A 19107-nucleotide genomic window follows, 5' to 3' on the forward strand; every position below is an offset into this window, starting at 1 on the left:
CATCCATGTTGCCAGTTTCATTTATTCACTAAATCCAGCATGCTGTGAATGTGTAAGATGAAAATGTTTTCACCATCACATTGAAATCAGCTGTTTGATTTGACTTTTGGTGCATGCACAGTGACGTTTTAATAGCCCAGATTTCAATCCAATGTGTTTATGTGACACATATGTGAACATGAAGACTTTGTCAGACCTAATTCAGTTATATCCAAGTGGAACTAAACCTTGGTGCTCATACTTGACCAGACTGCACTAAAACAGAGGGAGAAAACGCTCTCTGGGACTCTCACTGTGTTTGCTTGCTTGAGTTGAAATCACAGGCTGAGGTCAGAGTTTCTTCTTACATCCAGAGCACAGAAACCCAGTGACCGACAATGAAAACCAGTGTGATGTGAACCCAGAGTTTTCCTAAATGACACAATGGAAACTCTGCTTAAACCTTAGAGTGGGACACCAGAGCGCTGCTGCTGCTGCTGCTGCTGGAGGTGAATCTTGTGCTAAAAATGCAAGACTTTGTAGAAACGTGGCTGTTCTTTACATATATTACTGGAGCACCGGTACAGTCGAGTGCACTGAGAACGTGTTCAGCTGTTGTCCTGCTTGTAGCGGGTACCAGCTAGATTAGATAGTAAGATTTAACTGAGAGAAAGCTGATGGTGTTTCTGCTCCTCTACGATGAGCTAACTATGCTGCAGATCAGGACGTGGTTACAACCACCATAGTTCCACCGCTGGACCCTTCACATGGTGCCAACACAACATGACCAACTATTACAGTCAAGTCTCTCAGTGCCAGTGTTACGAACCATCACATGGACATTGCACCCACAGAACTACAAACATCAGAAAACCTGACATGCTAATGAAACACGACAGCTTGACAGCTTAAACTCAGAGCTCTTTCAGCAGCAGACTCGCTGAACTCACCTCTCATCACCCTAAATGTGTGTTTTATTAAAACGAGTCATCTGCACACATCCACATGTTCTTCCATGTATTCTTCTGAGTGAGGTTTTACGTCCTCACGGTGAAAATGTTACCGCATACGTCAGTTCTTCTTTTAAATCTAATCTGTAGAAAAGGTCAGGACATGATGTTGGGAGATGCAGACTGAATCACAGGAATGAAAGGATGTATGAGCAGAGAGAAACTGGAGAGCATCATGTCTCAAGCCAAAGCTTATGTACAAGAAGGTCTCGGGAAAAGGACAAACGACTCATTAAAAAGGACTTTTCTTGCAGTTGGATGTCACATAAGCGTACAAAATTATGAATCCAAGTTAGAACAGGAGTGAAGTCAGTAGCTTTCTGTAGTGTGACTTCATATGCATGAGGACAGACACTCAGATAGTCATATATACTGCACTCCCTGTACTGTAGCTCCATGGACAGACAGCGAGCAGAAAGATTATGTGTGTGAGCCTTGACAGCAACGTAAAGAAGCAGAAATGTGATTTGGCCTCCAGGGTAGAAGACAGCTTTCAGATGCCTTATTGCCCTCCTCATTTCCTAAACTCCTACACGTTCCAAACACTGAATAAAAAAACAGTCAGAACAAACAGACGAGCATTGTATAGACGGAGGTGCAAAGCTGCACCAAATCCCGGCGTGGTTTAGACGAAGCAGGACAACTGGTGCAGGAAAGTGGAGAACCCAACACGCAGGCCAGCGTGACAATGAGGAGATGATTAACTCCAGCATTAAATCGAATGAGTGAGAAGCAGCACAGCTGTGGAAACCAGATCCAGAGCTGTCTGGTGCAGGGCTAAACAAGATGCTATTCATTAGACCAGTGCTTGAGGAAGCACGCTGGGATCGCTGTCTGCGACCTCAATTACCCTCTGACTCACTTAAGACTGATTTGATTCATAAACTGCACTCATGTGACTCAGCCTGCATCCCTGCCAGACTGATGAATGAACGTCATGTGACACGCTGGAAGGTTATTTGATCATTTCATTATTGACCATGCTGGCTGAGAATGAAGCCGTCACCACACTGGGCTCACTGCTGATGAAAAGAAAACCTCAAAAGACACAAACTTCATGATCATTCTGAACACTCTGATGTGAATCAACTGCACAGGTTTTGTTTTTATCACACTGTAGGACAGAGCAGACGTCCTCCTTGTAGCCTCTGATGCTAACAAGTTGCTCACCTTGACCATCAGGCTCAATAAAAGCCAGGAAGGACAACAAACGGCGGTCTAAACAAAAGGCTTTGCGCTGCGTCAGTGTCAGGCGTTGTCAAAGTAGCCTCCCTCCCGCCGCCACACGAGCACCACAACAAACCTCGTGTTTAGTTGCCACGGAAACAGCTGTGCCGTTGCTGCCGAGCACAGGACGGAGGAAGTGCTTACTTGAACTCCTGCTGCACCGCTGATATACGAGAGAACAAAGCCACACGTTAAGTTCTTTCCATGTAAAATCAACAGCACTCAGTCTGCTCTGGCCCATTAGCTCTGCTGCAGCCTCTGAAACCTACACCTCCGATGAATATTTAAGGACACACATGGCTGCAGATTAGCGTTAATCCTCTGAACCTAGAGGCGCACACGGCCATGTGAACAGGCTTTTGTGTTTGGAGCCACAGCGAGAGGTTCTGGCGCTCAGCAGGTTTCCCGGGAATTCAGCGGTGTGATGAAACTCATGGAAACAGTGAGAAATGTCAGTCTGACTCAGCTGCAGAAATGTGGAGCAGATTGACGACACGTTCTGTCAGACAGATAGTCTCAGGTTTCATTTCTGACTCCAGCCAACTCTGCCAACCCCCAAATGTAAAAGAAGCGTCTGTTGCTAAATGCTGTTTGTTTGACAGATTAAAATGCTGCTCTAACAGTAATCTGGATGGACTATTTAGGACCAAAGCCGTGACAATGTGATTAAAAATGTAATTATCTGTGAATTACATTCCTTGATAACGTAGTAGAAACTAATGCCTGCCGAGTATTTCTTATATATATATATACACAGTAAGTTAGTCATTAGAGCAGGTCTGCAGGAGCGGCTGGGTAACTGCCCACGAGTCCAGGAATGAGCCGTTCGTATCAATCAGTGTGTCCTTTTCATGGATTCGCCAGAAGCAGGCACTCCTGTGAACGGCTGAATGAGGAGAGTATGCTGCTGAGCTGTGGCTGAGCTAGCTGTGGAAACATCTTATCAGAGTCCCTGTGTGTAAACAGGATATGGTTTGTACTGTACGAGGACCGGCCCAGCAGCGATGTACCTCAGTATTCAGGCATGTGGCTGCCCACGTAAACACACTGATTAACAAGTGATTGCACAGCAAGCAGAGCAGCAAGTTGTTTAAAAATATGGGAAATGCTGTGTTTCCCCATGAGATCTCTACATTGTTTGAGGACTGTGCTACAAAAACAGTCAGACTGGTTACTAAGCAACGCACCGTTGGTCATTTAGGGATGAACTGGGACTATACTGGGAACAACAGTAAATAACCTTAAAAAATAAGTGAACAAACAAAAATAGACATTTCTTCACTTTGCATTCTCTTAGTGCCTTTTACAATGTATTTGATTCATCAACTTATTGCTTGAGCTTAACAGGTAACATCTTGGTTGAACTTATCTTTAGAAAAATAACTGATGCAAATGCTTAGAGCAACAGAACAATGTCGATGCAGACCAACCTGACACTGTTGAGCATCTGCATCATGGTTGCCATGGCAGAAGAAAAACTACACTGAACATTGTCATGACATGACTAGAAGCCTGTCTCCTATCTAGTTAGTTTTACGCTGTAGACACACAGCCAAAGCGCAGCAGTCTGGTAGCTGACTGGTATGAACCTGTTGGACATGCTGCCATCTCGTGGCCACTGTCAGTATTGCACCTGAGCTCCAGGAGACAGTTCTGCTGCAAACACGTCAGCATCCTGGTCGTATCTGGTCAAACCCATCACACATGCATGTAACTCTCTGCTCTATCCCGTCTGTCCCCACCTCTGGCTCCGGTTCCTGTCAGACTCTACTTTACATTTTGTCCATGTGTGTCCACAGATACCTCTTGAAGCATTCCGACGCCCAGGACCGACAAGGATTCCCAAACCCAAGAGCTACAGCTCCCAGAAGGGAACAAACAGCACAGCGGCCAACCTGCAGAACAAGAGCCAGCCGCCACAAGTAGCCGCCGGCAAAGAGCCGCCGACACACACCAACAACAACAACAACCCGAACCTGGTCAACCGGAAACTGTGATTTGTTTAACACCAGCTTCCAGGATACAGACATTCTCACAGATACTTCACACATGAACATGAAGGTCAACAACTCTGCAAAACTCAGCAAGACTCAAACACTGATCTTTTTTCTCTTCACCTTTTAAGAAACAACCCGTTACTCTCCAGCAGACCTTCGTCTGTGGTGCTCAGGAGGCTGAACTGTCTGCTGAGTCAGCGTTCTGTTCAGTGTGTGCGCACTGCACACAGAACCAAACGTTCAGACAGTAGCTCAGCTGTAGATTCATCTAGTGGGTCATTAAACGAGACAGTAAGTGATGTGCTGTCCCAGATGTGTGTGAGGAGGTGGCTGTAGTCAACATAAGTGAAGTAGTAGCGTAGCATTAGAACCATCAGCGTGTTATATGGTCAGATTGATCTGTGTTGTCAGTACGACTATCTGTTGTGGGATACAGATCATAGAACAGTTTGTCCGTTTCTAGGGATGGAAGCTTCTAAAACGTGTCAATAATGTACATACGTGTATACCTGTGTTGGAACGCAGCTCGTTCACAGCGATAAACTCTACACATGTGACATTTGGGTTATTTTTGCTTATCAATAAAGATTTTTTATACCTTGAGCTGGAGGAGTGTTTCTCTTCTGACACAACGATCTACAGGGAGACAAACACCGCAGTGGCACGATCCTGTTTACATCCTGATTCATCACACGAGGAGGCGTCTGCTGCCCCTACACTCATCCTGCAACATGCCAACAGCTCCAACGTACAGCCACACAGGAGGTCTGCACCACGGGGGCCTGATCTTAACGTTACTGAGTCCGTCTGCGATCACATGAACAGACAGACTGAATCCACAGAACAAGGAAAGATCTCCAAGATGTCTTCACACACTGTGCACCAAAAACAACTGCTTTTTGTAGTTTTCATTTTACTGTAATTTCTATAAAGCCTCTGAAACCCAAAGCTCACTGCTGGGTTTGTGTCTTTAAGGCAGAGACTTTAAAACCACCACGTTTTGAAAACCTTCTCCACAGTCCTTAAGCTAACCCTGTGTGATGTGCAGCTCCATCAGGACAACTCAAAGCTGTCACCTGGGATGTTCTATCTAAACTACCTTCCTCTCTCTGACTCTTTGTGGACCCACATGTATTTCTGTGCGGTTGGCAGTGACTTCTTTTCTCAGTTTAGAGGGTTCAGCACACCGAGAGTTCACTAAAACACTAGACTGGTCGACACAATGCAAACTGCTTTTAAATGTCTACACATCAAACAGCTCTTAGCATTAGACTGAAAGCACTGCAGCAGTTTCTAACTTTGCTGTGGTGATATTTATCCAGGTCTCATCTTACAATATGTATTTAAACGTGTTGCTGTGAATAGTAAGGTCTAGTCAGCACTTTGACTGACTTAGTGAGTGAAACTCCTCCTGACCAGACACTTGTGGACATGAACTGTGTACCTGTCCTGTTTTACAGGTGCTTGCCAGGTACGCTTGCCAACTATACCCTAGTCCCTTTAGCTGACTAATAAACATACTTAGTGGATCACCTGTGGGGTCTAAGTGGGACACGAGGAGCGCTATGTCTTTACCCCACATGGGGACAGATTTCCTGATTTTCTAAATAAACCGTTTCAGATGAAGAAAGGGCCGACAGCTGTGTCCAAACCTCGTCTTGTCCTCTCAGAGCTTCACTGATGTCCTCTCAGAGCACAGTGGATGGCTGAACGCAGCACAGACAGGAAGTGCTCCTTCTCGTCCCCTCTCTCTGGGGCACAAACCCACGAACGACGAGGACCCTGAAGAACGAAGGCGTGGCTCACACCTGCAGAGGAAGCCGTGAAGACCTGTGTGAGCTTCTGCCTGCAGCTGAGCGGGTAAACCACTGGAGGTCAGCAGAGACCAGGCTTTCAGAAGGCTAGTGCACATGGTGAACACTCACAGCGTGAATGTGTGATCTCTCTGACAGTCAGGCTGCTGAGCTCCACTGAGGCCAGGAATGTGTGTGTGCTGCGGTGAGCCAGCGTGAACGGTGTGTGATGCACGTTTCTGCGGGTCAGCACCAAAGCATCACTGAACAGGAAGAGGCCCACGTCACACACCTGCTCATAGGTCCTGTGATCACACAGAGGGACACAAGTCACACACAAAGCTAGCACTGGCTCTACACGCTGTACGTATATATACACACATAAATGCTGTAACTTAAAATATGCAGGACATCACTTTGCAAAGTTTCCATCTACGCTGTACCAGAGAGCAGGATAACACTGACATCAGTCATACTGCTCTCTGTGTCATGCCCTCCACCTCTGGCTCCGCCTACTGCCAGCTGTTTCTCCCCTTTTCCCTTCCTCCTCCCTCCGTTCCTTCTTCCTAAGGCCTGGTGTGCCAGGTGTGGACAGGTGTGGTGAGTCAGCTGATCTCACCTGGTTTACACTGAGCTGACTCCTTCCTCCTCAAAAATGCTGGCTTCGGACGGCGACTCGACGCTGAACTGACCAACCATCGGTCTCTCTCAGGCTCTGCGATATCTGTGCTCTAATCCTGTTTTCCTTCTGCTTCAGTCTGGACCCGTCCTGCTGCAACCACTCCTGCTGAGTGACTTCATGCCGCCTTCTCTGCAACCCGGTTCTGACAAAGCTTCTGGATGCTCGTCTCCCTGACCGTAAGCCCCTATTCCCCGCTGTGTCCTGTTAGCCTTCACTGTTAATTTAGTCTGTGTTGCTAAAGTTACGGTTAATCGTTTGAGCTTTCCTGACGTGGTCAGTCCTACGTTTGGGTTTGTTTCACCATCAGCAGTCGTTCAGTTTGTATTTGAATCGGTCCTCCTCGCCTGTTGGCGTCACTCCTGAGCCCTGCTTCTGCTTCTGCTAGTTGTAAATATTAGTTTCACTATTTGCACTCTGGGTTTTGATTGTTTCTGGTGTTTTCATATTTATTGTTGTGCATACGTCATTAATTATAAATATTGTAAATAAACGTATTGTTTTGGAAACCTGACGAGGGTTTGGTCTGAGCCTCCGAATGCCCTCTGTGACGTTCTGACATCCTTTCTAACAAATCGTTGTTGAACATGAGGAAATGACACAGCTGGTATATGGCAGCTGGTACAGAGACAGTCCACAGTGGACTAAATGTACACCGATGCACGCAGTCATGTGTGCTACCTGAGAGAATCTGGAACGTGTTCATCTGGACTCCGGAGCAAAGCAGCATCCTGAGTGATGATCAGCTGCCGGTTTCCTTCCTTGAGGTTCTACACAGGACACACAGTTAAAACCCTTCAGCGTGGAGGCTTGTCTGATTTGGAGCAAATGGAGCAGATGAAGCAGGAAAAGGCAGAGCTGTGTGAATGTTTCACCGGACAGCCTTGGATCAGTCGCTGCGTCTCGTCTATCAGCCCATCTGCCTCCGAGTTACGCTTCAACTGAAAGAAGCAAACGAGTTTAGCCCAACTGACAGCATCTACACAGGGAGGTTCTGGTAGCTGCACGGCTCCTGGCTCGGTACCTGCTGTATGAAACCTCTGAATCGCAGCAGCGTGCCGAGGGCAGAGCAGAGGTGTGTGTGGTCAGCGTGGTCAGGGCTTGTGTGGAAGGTCAGAGCTTGAAGCAGAGTCACGTACTCCTGAATTCTCCACACCGGACACAGCAGCAGCTCCTGCAGGCTTCACCAGCACACGGGCTTGTGATGTGATGAGGCAGGTACTTATTGAAGTAAACAAAGAGCATGTGTGTGCTGCTACCTGAGCATGTGCGTCGCCACAGTTCTGTCTGCTCTGCTCAGGAACGGCCGAAACAAAGGCTTGTCCTCTCTGCACTGATGCACATAAACACACAGCAGCTCAGTCAGAAGGATGAGAGCTGACACAAGCACAGAACTTTAACTCCACTGAACACATCGAACTTGGAGAGCATGAACACAGTCCGACTCCACCTTATCAATAGTCCGGAGGGCCGTTGTGTAGTTGTTGAGGTAGTTGCTGTAGACTCTGAGTTTGGAGCAGAACTTTACAAACACATCTCCAACACACTGCTCTGCTCCCCACTGCTGCAGCCTGGACTGCAGGTCTGCCTCAAACACCCTGTAACACACACACACACACACACACAGCTGCCACGGTACGTCCACACCGAGAGGCAACCAGACGGCTCCATGCATGTTTATAAGTGAGTGTTAGTACCGGTGAAGCTCCAGGATGAGCGTGACAGGACTGAGGATGACCTGGATGTCGGTGTGGCTGAGAATGGCCCTGTTGGAGTCCAGAGCTGCTGTCAGAGGCTCCTGGTAAACCTGCAGCACAGAGGGACACACATCAATGCAACACCACAGCTCTCTGGCATCGACAAGCTCTCTTCTGCTCAGCGTGAAGCCTTTCTCAGGCAAAACACACAAACACAGCACTTGCTGGGCTGCAGTTGATCCATAAATAGATAGTTTATATACTATAATAAGTGTAATAAGGCATTACATGAACTCCCCATGATCTGCTGAAGGGCTCCACGTCTGCAGCATTATTATCACCGGCTGGTTTCTGCACTTCAATAACTGCTCAGTGTGTCTGAAGAAGAAGAAATAGAAGGCATACCTTCAGCACGGCACGCAGCCTTCCCAGATAGAGACGCTCACTGTGGTGCAGCTCTCTGGCCACCGAGCCTCTCCAATCCAACGGTGCCTGAGGACAGAACAGATCTGTAAACATCTCAAAAACTCATCTGTGTGTGTAGAAAGTAACACATTTATAAGGTTTCTTTCCATGACAATGACCCCTTCCTGCTGTAAACTGGCTTCGATGTGGGTCACAGAACCGGTTCCTGACGTTTGGTACGTATGAAATCCTGGAAGTCTGAATCTGTGTTTGTTATCAATACACTACGGCAAGAGATGCTCAGACATGCCACTAAAACATCACAGGATTAAAACCAGATCTTCACCAGTCTGTCTTTCACACACACCTGTGCGAGCTCAGGTATCAGGCTGAAGCCCGTCTGTGACTCATGTGGTGCTGAAGACAAATCATCTGCTGCTTGGTTTCTCCTCTGGTCCTCTCCGTCACTCTGCTGTCCCTCCTTCTCTTTACTCCATCTGGTCAGGAAGGTTGAGAGAAACTCCACAGGTCTGGTCTGAAGGAGGAAGAGCAGACAGCTCGTTTGTGATGTGACTTTGAAAGGATTACAAACACTCATGTGCAGCAGCTCCCACCTCCTCCTGTCTGGTCAGAGCAGTGAGTCCTTCAGTCAGAGCCTCACTCAGATCTTTGGACACACAGAGCTGGTCCAGGCAGCCTTCCTCCCACAGGAAATAACCTACAACAGTTGAGACGTTCTTACGAGGGTCTACTGGAGGCACACGTGCTAAAACGTGCTGAGAGTCCAGCTGTGTTTCCTGCATTTAAACAGACACGTGTGTGGAACCCACCCAGAGCTCGGCCCCGGGCCTGGAGACTGGCCTGCTGGATCTGTGGCCCCATGGAGCCCCTCAGCTCCACCAGAGCCTCCTCCATCCACTGGGCCTGTCTGCACCAGAACTGCAGCACGCCATCACTCACATACTGCAGAGGCGGAGGTGTTGGCTGCTGGTCCGACTGCCCAGGACTCACGCTGCTGTCCGACCACTCACTGAGGACTGGGACAAGGAAAGTCACCGTTCTGTTGTGGCTTTATCTCTCTGAACCCTACAAGGCATGCTGCTTTAGTTTATACATGTACATGATTCACCAACAGTACACCATCTGTCAGGGCAAGAACCTATGTACAAAGCAACTGAATTCTCCGACGCTCTTTGAATTAATCCATAAATACACAACTTCAGGTTCATGAATGATGCTTTTGATTATTCTCAGACTCATCGGAGCAGCATTTGTATTATTTCACAACACAGGATTCAGCTTTTCTTCGGTTACGTTTACTATTTGTAGCAGTGGCTCCAGCCAGTCACTGTGAAGGCAGACAGAGAACATGTGGAGGAAATTCATGTTTTTGGTTTTTAATTAAATTTAAGCAAACTGTTACTTCTTCCTGTCTGTGACCTAAAAAAACAACCATTTGCACTGAGTGCCCTCTGGTGCGACCCAAAGCCCTGAACCCAGCTGTGACCAGCAGTCACATTACAGACAATCTGGATGTGTTTGTATTTGTTTTGCCTGAACTGCAGGCAGTGTTTACGCAGAGCAGATAGATGGAAATGTAGGCACCCTAATGTCCAGACTATGAGCCGCAACTTTGTTCACACACTTTGAACTCTGAGGCTTCAACAACGATGAGCTAATTTATGGGTTTTTATGAGTTTCATGAATTCACCTCGAGACCAAAGTGAGGCTGAGAGCGAAAACGACAGAGAGACTGAGGAAGTGATGAAGTGATTCTGAGGCTGTTCAGCTCCTGAAGACACTGAAGAAGACGACTTTAGTGGTTTTAGTGCAGGAGGAAGATGAAGATAGCCATCAGTGACTTTTCCTGGTAGCTGCTGGAGTTTTATTTCCTTAACCAGCCGTGTTACAGGAAGTGTTCAGAAAAAAGCCTCTACGGTACGTATCTGTGGATGTTACCGCTACGCATTTAATTAAAGGTTCAAACATCTTTCTGTGTAAATATCTCATGTTCCAACGTGGACACCTGCAGCTTAGAGACACCTGCAGCCTGGATATGAACACACCTGGTTTCCTGTTTAAAGTCAGTGGGTGGAGCTCAATAGTCTGGACATCACGGTAATAAAACGCCTCTAGTATGCGGGGCTGCTGTTTTTTCAGGATTAGTAATGCCTGCAGGCACTTGGAGAAGCACTGTCTGTTAAAGCTTTTGTCTTTTTTCCTCTTAAACGAGCGATGAAAGCAAACCTACTTCTGCTCATGTTATTTCTATGAATTTCTTGCTAGTATTACTGTCATACTGTACAGAAGACCTGTCTGAGTTCTCTCTCCTTCTTCGTGGTCGTTCTGTTTCCATAGAGGGCCAGGACTTGATGTTGCAGAGAAACATGAAGCTCAGTGAGTAAAACATGACCCTCGGGAACTGCAGCTGGGGGGTTAACCTGACACTGAACAAAGAACACACCTGGTGCTTCAACCTCATGAACAACAAGGTCCCAGCATTTTAGATCAAAGAACTGACTGACTGATGTGGCATCACCAAACTGATACTGGTTACTCACTGTTCTGGAAACTCCCAGTGGCCAGACCCAGCGGTGCCCGAACCTCCAGACCGGTCAGAGCAGACAGACGTTGGATCAGAGCCACTCCTGATGCTGTGAGAGGAGGAGCAGTGAGATGATGTAACTGAGGAAGCCTAGATTACAAAGTGTGTTAGCATCACGCTACCAGATGCAGCCAGCGGGGAGAAGATGTCGATCCCTCCTCCTTGGTCAGTCGGTGCAACCCAGCCACACAGCGCTTCCCAGAATCCTCTGTGGTCAGGGGTCAGCAGTGTCCTCTCTGATAGGCTGCTGCCTGAAGGGAACAAGTGATCAGAAAACCGGATCAACAGAGTGAAAATAAGGTTTTTAATACGTTAACTGCTTCCATTTTGAGCCATCAGAGTTGAAAGGGACACTTTGATTCAGAAGATATTTTAAAAAGACATGTGATAGGTTGAAGTGAATTAATCAAAGTTATGTTTTGAACTGCATCAAGTACTTTGGATGCATCCAAACATGAGAACGTGTTGGAAACGTGCTCGACTAAAAGCTGCACCTACTGATCAGGACTGTGGGAGTCCAAATGGAAAGTAAACTTAGCACAAGACCTTTGATAAACAGTCTTGGATTTTGGAGGAGTGAACAACACCTAGCGCTGGTCGCTCCAGTTAGACTGGCAGCAACCCTGTCAATGGATCCACAGGATAATTCATTCTCACTATAAAGCAGATGAAGTTCCTCCGTTCCTCCTGGTGCCAGCAGGCCGAGCCTCTGAGCCGGCTGTCCACACAGGGCTCTCTCCACCTGGGTGAGCACAGCTGACAGAGTCCCTCTGTGGTCGTACAGCAGCACCATCACTCCGGCCTTCACGCCGCTCAGCAGCAGCTACATGGAGAGCAGACGGGGAGAAACATCACCGCTTCATCTTCCTACTGACCATTTTTGTTTCACTGCTGCTCTCTCTGAGGTCAGACACAGACTAGGGCTGGTCCCAATAGCAATTTCTGATCTCCAGACATTCGGTCCCAATTAATGATGAATATCCTGAATATTCGGAGGTGCTGATCGGTGGTGGTGGCTGACTTTTTTTGTCGACGGGGGGGTTGTGGCTGACTGTTTTTGTCGACGGGGGGGTTGCCCTCGGACGAGCTCGGGCTCCTACGAGCTGGAGCGAGCGTGAACGACGCACAGGCCGCATTTGGCTACACAGGCCAGTTTCTGTGTTTAGGTTAGCGGTGACGGCTCCGTTTCCGCGGCGGCGGGATACTCGGAGGTCCAGTTTGATATCCCGATTCCAGCACAGCGAACGAATAGCCGGCTATTGGGGCTCAGCCCTCACACAGACTCTCTTCATTTGTCTGTTACCTCATAAGCAGGAGTTCTGTTGGAGACGAGCAGCAGGAGGGGAGCTGTGGGCCGTGGGGAGGAGACTGAGTGGTCCGGTGCAGGTCTGGGGGTGGACTGCTTTCCTCTGGCTCTGGTCCGTCCTTCACTGCAAGAAAACACATGCTCCTAATGCGCTCGCTCATAGAAGTAAAAGCTGCATTCGATTTCATACGTCCAAAGAACTGCTCAACATTTATGGACATTTGCTGTCTTGTAGAAAACATCTGCCGGCGTGAACAGTGTGAACGTTGAGGCTCCTTTGTTTACCTGGAAAGAAATGTGAAGAGGACAACACATAGAAAGTGTGAAACTAAATATATATATACAATGAAAAGATCACATTTATTGTTAAAAGATCGTGCTTTCTATATTCTGTATGCATTACACATAAAGTGAAATGTCTACTAATGATATTTTATTTTGACGGTTATGGCTCGTAGCTCATGGAAATCAGAAATTCACTTTCTCAGATTATTAGAACATCTCATTTCAGGTTTGAGTTCATTGTTATTCAAACTGTATAAACACAGTGTGTATACTTGATGATGGAGTGATATACGTCCTTGAAGACGTCAGACCTGGTTTACAGACCAGGAGACAGCTGAAGCTCCTCTGTTCTATCAGTAGGACGGTTACTGTAGACGCCCGCCGTACCAACAACACCCACACATGATGCTCACCACACTGACAGAGCGTGGACAAGGCACGCATGTCCACGTCACAGTAACTGGTCAATTATACTCGGTTGCATACAAGCCCAGCCCAACAAGATAAATGTGAATCATTCCTGGACATCAGGGCTCCTTCTGATAGAGAGCTCTGTCACTCCGAGCCCAGCGCTGCCTCACTTTACCTGTGACCTGAATAAACTCTACATCTGTGAACTGAACAGTTCTCCGCTGTGTTGTTGGGCTTCCAGCTAAAGAACCGGGCTCACACGTGTCTACCCTGTATACAGGTGTTTGATGTCATTGCTCAGTGAAGACAATCACCTGCTTAGGCTGGAGACCTGCACTCTCTCCGGGCTCTGATCTGCAGTTGTAGGTCGTCTCCCATCCAGGTTAAGACAAAAGCTGGAAGATCCACCAGCCCTCGGAGGCCAGGAGACGAAGGCTACACCTGAGCTGGCCCTCCCCAACTGGGAACCTCCACCTCTGGACCACTGTGGCTTTGTGGAGCTGCCCCAGGCTCTCCTGGTTCTCAGAGATACTCCTACAAACAATGTCGGCACAAGTCACTAAAAGTGCAGGTTTTTCATAAGATAGTTGTTTGCTGAGCAGATCAGAAGATGGAGAGCAATGAACAGGAGAAGAAACAGACTTTTGGACTCTTAGAGCAGAAACAAACAAGACAAAGGTAAAGGTTCATAAAGGAAAGAGTGAGACATCACATACAATCAACTATTTTGTCATTTCTTTCTTTCCACTCACTCTTCTCCTCCTGAATCTTGTCCCTGATCTTCTCCCTGACCCTCCTCTCCTCCTCCTCCTCCTCATCCTCCTCCATCGCTCCCCAGCTCTGCTGCTTCAGAGTCCTGTACTTCTGTGCTGCCTCCTGTGGGCTGAGCCAGTCCACTGTGAGGACGCAGGTGATGTAGTGGTTCTTCCAGGCTCCAAACTCTTTGTCTGCAGGACTGTAGGGCAAGAACCAGCCTCTTCTGATGCACCGGCTCGCCCACAGACAGTCCTGCAGGGAGGACAAAGACAAGACGGGTTTTACTCTCTTTAAAAAAAGAAACCTAATCACTGACCTAAAGGTTAGATCGCTCACCTGCTCAGCCAGAACCCTCCAGTGCCAGCTGACCTGGGCGGCACTGCAGAGGTCACGGGGGGACAGGAAGGACATCACATAGAGGGACAGAAACCGAGGCAGCACCGCTGTGAAGTCCACCTGGGTCACCGGAACCGCCTCAGTCAGCAAATCCTGACAGTACCTACTCACAGTGTCAGAGGTTTTCAAAATAAATTCAAGCTGAGAAAACACAGGTATGAAAGGATTACATGAGATAGATCTGCACAGAACAATGTGGAGAAACGTCCTTACTCGAGCTGTGATTTGGTGCACCGTGTGAGCAGAGAGAGCAGCAGCTGTTTCCTCTGTCGGTCCGTCCACAGATCAAACCAGTGCAGCAGCAGCTTCAGCCGCTCATCAAACAGCTGGACGCCAGGTAAAACACACACATTACAGTTCTACAGTTCTATTTCACAGACGCTTATATGCAAAGTGACGTATAATTAGTGTCACAACCACTGCTCCCTGGTGTTAATGCTTTATTCTTTACATAGCTACACACTGCATACACGTGGGCGACCACCACGCTACGTTTGTGCATTATTGAACATATTGGAAAACTGAAAAACTACAGTGAGGAGGGGAAGACAACAGACATCCAGACTAACAAAGACACTGAAATGGGTTTTGAGAATCTCCTTTCTGCAAATAAAAATATATCAATCCACTGAGGACCTATGAGCCTGTTGAGTGTTGAATCATCATCAGTTTCTCTGTTCAATGTTCGTTTAAAGCGCATGTATCAGCAAAGAAAGCCTTTAACATGAAGACAACATGGCAGCAGCTTGTGCCTCATACACTAACAACACATCGATGCCTACAGACACCAGTCTGTGTCTCCTACCGATGAGCCCACCCTCCACCAGTGAACCTCTACATTTAGGCAAAACAGAAAATAAATAAATAAAATGGAACATTGATGTTCCACAAACCAAACGGTACTGATGTTACAGGCCTCATGGTTGGTGGAATGCTGACCAATGGCTGTATTTCTAGTGGGACACATGGACCCATCCATAGATATGAGATATACGAGTCACACCCTCTCCATGAACTGTTTGAACTGTTTGTTTCTGGAGCGTTAGAGGAAGAACCTCCAGACTGATCAACAGCTTCATGCCACCAGCTGTCAGAACGCTGGGCTGCTGATCCAGATACGCAAACACTTGCTTATTTAAACTGTTATTGGACCCTGGAGAAACTGCCTGTACTGCTGTGTATGTGCAGCAACACGACAATAGACTGGATCTGATTTATATACACTTGAAAAAAAACCTTCTGGGGAGGAATTTTGCATTAGCTTTTCCATTTCTGAGGACCAGTGACCTGGGCTTTGGCCTTTGCTAGAGCCATCCTATCACTATGATCTGCTAGGAACGCCTGTGTCTGTGTTCTCTGGAGATGCTGAACCTTGACAATGACTTACCAGGTAAGGTGTATATTTGAGGTCGGAAATACAAAAGTTTCCAGGTGTGCAAATATAAAATTCCTAAAAGTCAGCCAGAACTCAGTTTTGGGTCCTAAACACTAAATAGGTCAACTCTGAGGCCGTCCAGCTACACATGTCCTGAATTCTGTCTGAATCTCCACCGACACCAGTGGCGGGCCGTGCATGGTCCTCCTGGGCCTCCAGCGGCGTCCTGCCCAGACCAAACCACCTGTTAACACCGTCGGCTACAGAAACCACCAGTATGATGCAGAAAGGCAGCATAACAGGACGGTGCAGTGCAGACAGGGATCTCACCTCCAGAGAATGAATGAATGGCATCACTGAAGCAAGAAACCCAGTTAAACCATTCAACACGTCTCCTTTCAGTCTGCCACAGCTGCACCGCATACATCACATCCGGGTTCTCACCGCTGTTCCCATAGATACGTATAATAAAGGCCTGATGTCTCGTTCCGCTGTCGGCCAATGGAATCGCACGGCCACACTGGCGGCCATCTTGGCTCGGTGCGCTGCTCACCCATAACATCGTGTCTTAGTGGCGCATGTACTTTTTAAATAACCATAACTTGCTCAGTTTTCTACATATTTTCAAACTGTTTGGTTTGTTCTAAACGTCACAGGTGTAGTTATAACGCTGCACTGATGGATAATTATGTTACACTCTCATGGCCAGCAACAATTAGTATTTTAAATGTTTTGTATTTTATTTGTATTTTTATAATTTGAATTGTCGCCACATTAATAACGTTTGAAAAAACCAAACCGTTTGTAAATCCGTCCAGATGTCAGCGGGATCAGAGTACCTACGTTTGTGCAGATCGCTCACCTTCCTCCTGGTACCACAGGTTCCCCAGAGAGCCGCCCTGTGGCAAGATGGCCGCCGGTGATCCCGTTCGAAACGCCGCCTTAAAACATCTCACCTTTATTATACATATCTATGGGGCTGCTCCCCTGAAAAAACACGCTGTGTGGGCCGCTACGCTGCCCTTAAGCTATGTGTTTGAACCTCGTTTCTCTACGGTCGTCTTCGCTGCTAACCGTTAGCAGCTAAGATGCTAACGTGTTACCTAACGGCGGGAGTGTGGCTAAGACCCCCGCTACGCTGACCTGCACATCTAACAGGAGCATCAATATCAGCCCAAAAACATGACAGAAACATATGTTCTAGTCACCGAACACACTCCATTCTCCTCTCCTCAGAACCGGTCCAGTCCCTCTGCTGAGCAGCTACCCGTCGCTCCTGTTCGGTCTCCTGGATCCTGGTGCTGACAGTCGCTCTGTCCAGGCCTGAGAATGTCCGCTCGCTTAGCTTTTTCCTTTTTTTTTTAAATTATACTTTTATATAAAGTTTTATCTTTTGCAGGACTTTACAGACAAGAACCGCTAGCTTTGACTGAGCCGACCATCCAATCAGAGGACGTGGAAGTGCTGACGTCATCGTGGGGCCAGCGAGCTGCCCTGGAAACACCAACTCTTAATCTGATTGGTTAAAGGGACCACCAACTCCCTTCTGATTGGTTAAAGAAACAGCTTCGTTCCAACTCAGGCGCCTGCAGGCCTCGGCTGTTCCACATCTGGTTAATTGGCCTGTTACCTAAACTGTGCCTTGTTGGTTCCCGTCAGCACCCTGGTTCAACGTTTACTCCTGTTGTGCTGTTGAAGGCTCACATGTGCAGTGTTTGAATGGACACTGGTTCTGTACAGATTTATTGTGTAATACATTCATTCATTTAAAATACAAATAACCTCTAATACCAGTTGATCTATTGTGGAGTCATTTGGGTTTTGAGCTTCAGTTGTCTGCCTAAACCCGAACCCATCCTCCCTGCACTGGCATGAACGGCGCCTGCCCAGGACCCACTGCTGAGGCCTTCCTCTCCCCTCAGGCCTCAGCTGGCACCACTGCCCTCCTGATGCCAGTAAATTAAGGAGCTAGGTGAAACATTAAATGACTAAATATATACACAGCACAATAAGTTGATTCATAGCTTCATGTCCACAGAGCACAGGCCCTGCCACAGCTGTTCCTCTGACCTGTGTGTTGCCCTGCTTGTTGCTCAGCGGAGTCCAGCTGCTGAAGCGGGTCTCGGTTCGCAGGTTCCGGACCGGTTCATAGTCGCTCCTGGTCCTCACCGAGTGAGGGACGGACTGCGGGTTCCGGCTCATGCTGACGGAGGAGAAGCCACTGTGAGCTGTGCAGGCCTCCAGCGCTGCTCTCTGTAACCTTAGAGACGCGTCAACACAGCAGCAGCAGCAGCAGCAGCAGCACATTCCTGCACAGGCCTCATGGCTCTGCTGCTCGTCAGCAGGACAAACAGCCCAGCAGCTCATGCACATGGAAACACGTCTATCAGAGCACCATGGAAACCAGAAAACACCAATGTTTTAGAAATCTTTGAAAAAACTGATTTTAAACTAAAAATGTTATTGATATTTATTTGACAAATAACAAAGTGAAACAACTAAACAGTCCTCTTTCACACTTAATCACCAAAAGGCTCTACTCTCTACTGCCTCCTGTGGCCTGGACATTCTTGCTGCCTGTGTTTTATGGACTTTTCGACAGTCTGCTGTTATTGACTTCCAACAGTTTCTAGCTGTTCCCACAGACTTGCTGTAGATGGTGGACATGAACACGACGATGCTGACCCAAGAGTTCCGACTCGGACTCGTCTGTCCAGAGGACCTTCTTCAGTCATCTACAGTCCAGTGTTTGTGCTCGCTGGCAAACCTGAGGTGTTTCTGGATGTTTGCAGGCCTCAGTAAAGCTTCTCAGCAGCTCTTCTTCCCTCTAAGCCTTGTTCCATCAGTCGTCTCTTATGGTCACTCTGGAGACCTTCTCAGACTCTGGTCTAGAAGCATCTCTGGCTGAAGATCAGCAGTGGTCTTCCTTCTGTCTCTAGTCCTGAAGATCTGGAGGTGTCTGACATCAGGTAACTTTCATTTCCTGCCTCTTCCTTGGAGCATTTTGTAAGAACCAGTCTCAGCCATTGACTCCAAACCACACCTGACCCCACTGTGAGAACACTTCCTGTCTTTCACTGTTGACAGCACAGGGCTCTGTGTTAGGACCTCGTACATGCTCCCTGTAGGCAGTATTATCAGGAAGCACTGCAGACATTTACACTGCTATGCAGACGACACCCAGTT

The 19107-nt window shown here is 47.7% G+C and overlaps 1 protein-coding gene across 1 annotated transcript; it reads right to left on the minus strand.

Moving 5' to 3' along the window:
• Positions 1-5887: 5887 nt before the first annotated feature.
• ect2l (epithelial cell transforming 2 like) lies at positions 5888-18123 on the minus strand. The gene is made up of 21 exons (XM_008284139.1): positions 17992-18123; positions 14760-14872; positions 14487-14649; positions 14147-14402; positions 13709-13928; positions 12696-12822; positions 12050-12215; positions 11515-11643; positions 11349-11441; positions 9618-9824; positions 9402-9505; positions 9155-9322; positions 8788-8874; positions 8383-8492; positions 8136-8283; positions 7945-8018; positions 7710-7866; positions 7561-7626; positions 7367-7455; positions 6139-6311; positions 5888-6021 (listed from the first exon to the last, which is right to left on the minus strand). The coding sequence occupies exons 1-21, from the start codon at positions 18121-18123 to the stop codon at positions 5888-5890; spliced, it is 2916 nt and encodes a 971-aa protein (XP_008282361.1).
• Positions 18124-19107: the final 984 nt, after the last annotated feature.

The sequence above is a fragment of the Stegastes partitus genome, unplaced genomic scaffold (genome assembly GCF_000690725.1).
Source record: "Stegastes partitus isolate 25-593 unplaced genomic scaffold, Stegastes_partitus-1.0.2 Scaffold348, whole genome shotgun sequence".
In the NCBI taxonomy this organism is placed as follows: Eukaryota; Metazoa; Chordata; class Actinopteri; family Pomacentridae; genus Stegastes; species Stegastes partitus.

What these genes read in the sequence shown, in the direction of transcription:
- ect2l (XM_008284139.1), bottom strand. Translation starts at nt 18,123, where the DNA reads ATGAGCCGGAACCCGCAGTCCGTCCCTCACTCGGTGAGGACCAGGAGC. An exon ending in TGCACCAAATCACAGCTCGA is followed by an intron (nt 14,650 to 14,759) that starts GTAAGGACGTTT and finishes CACTGTGAGTAG; the next exon opens with GTACTGTCAGGATTTGCTGA. An exon ending in GGCTGCGTGCCGTGCTGAAG is followed by an intron (nt 8,493 to 8,787) that starts GTATGCCTTCTA and finishes TCTGTGCTGCAG; the next exon opens with GTTTACCAGGAGCCTCTGAC.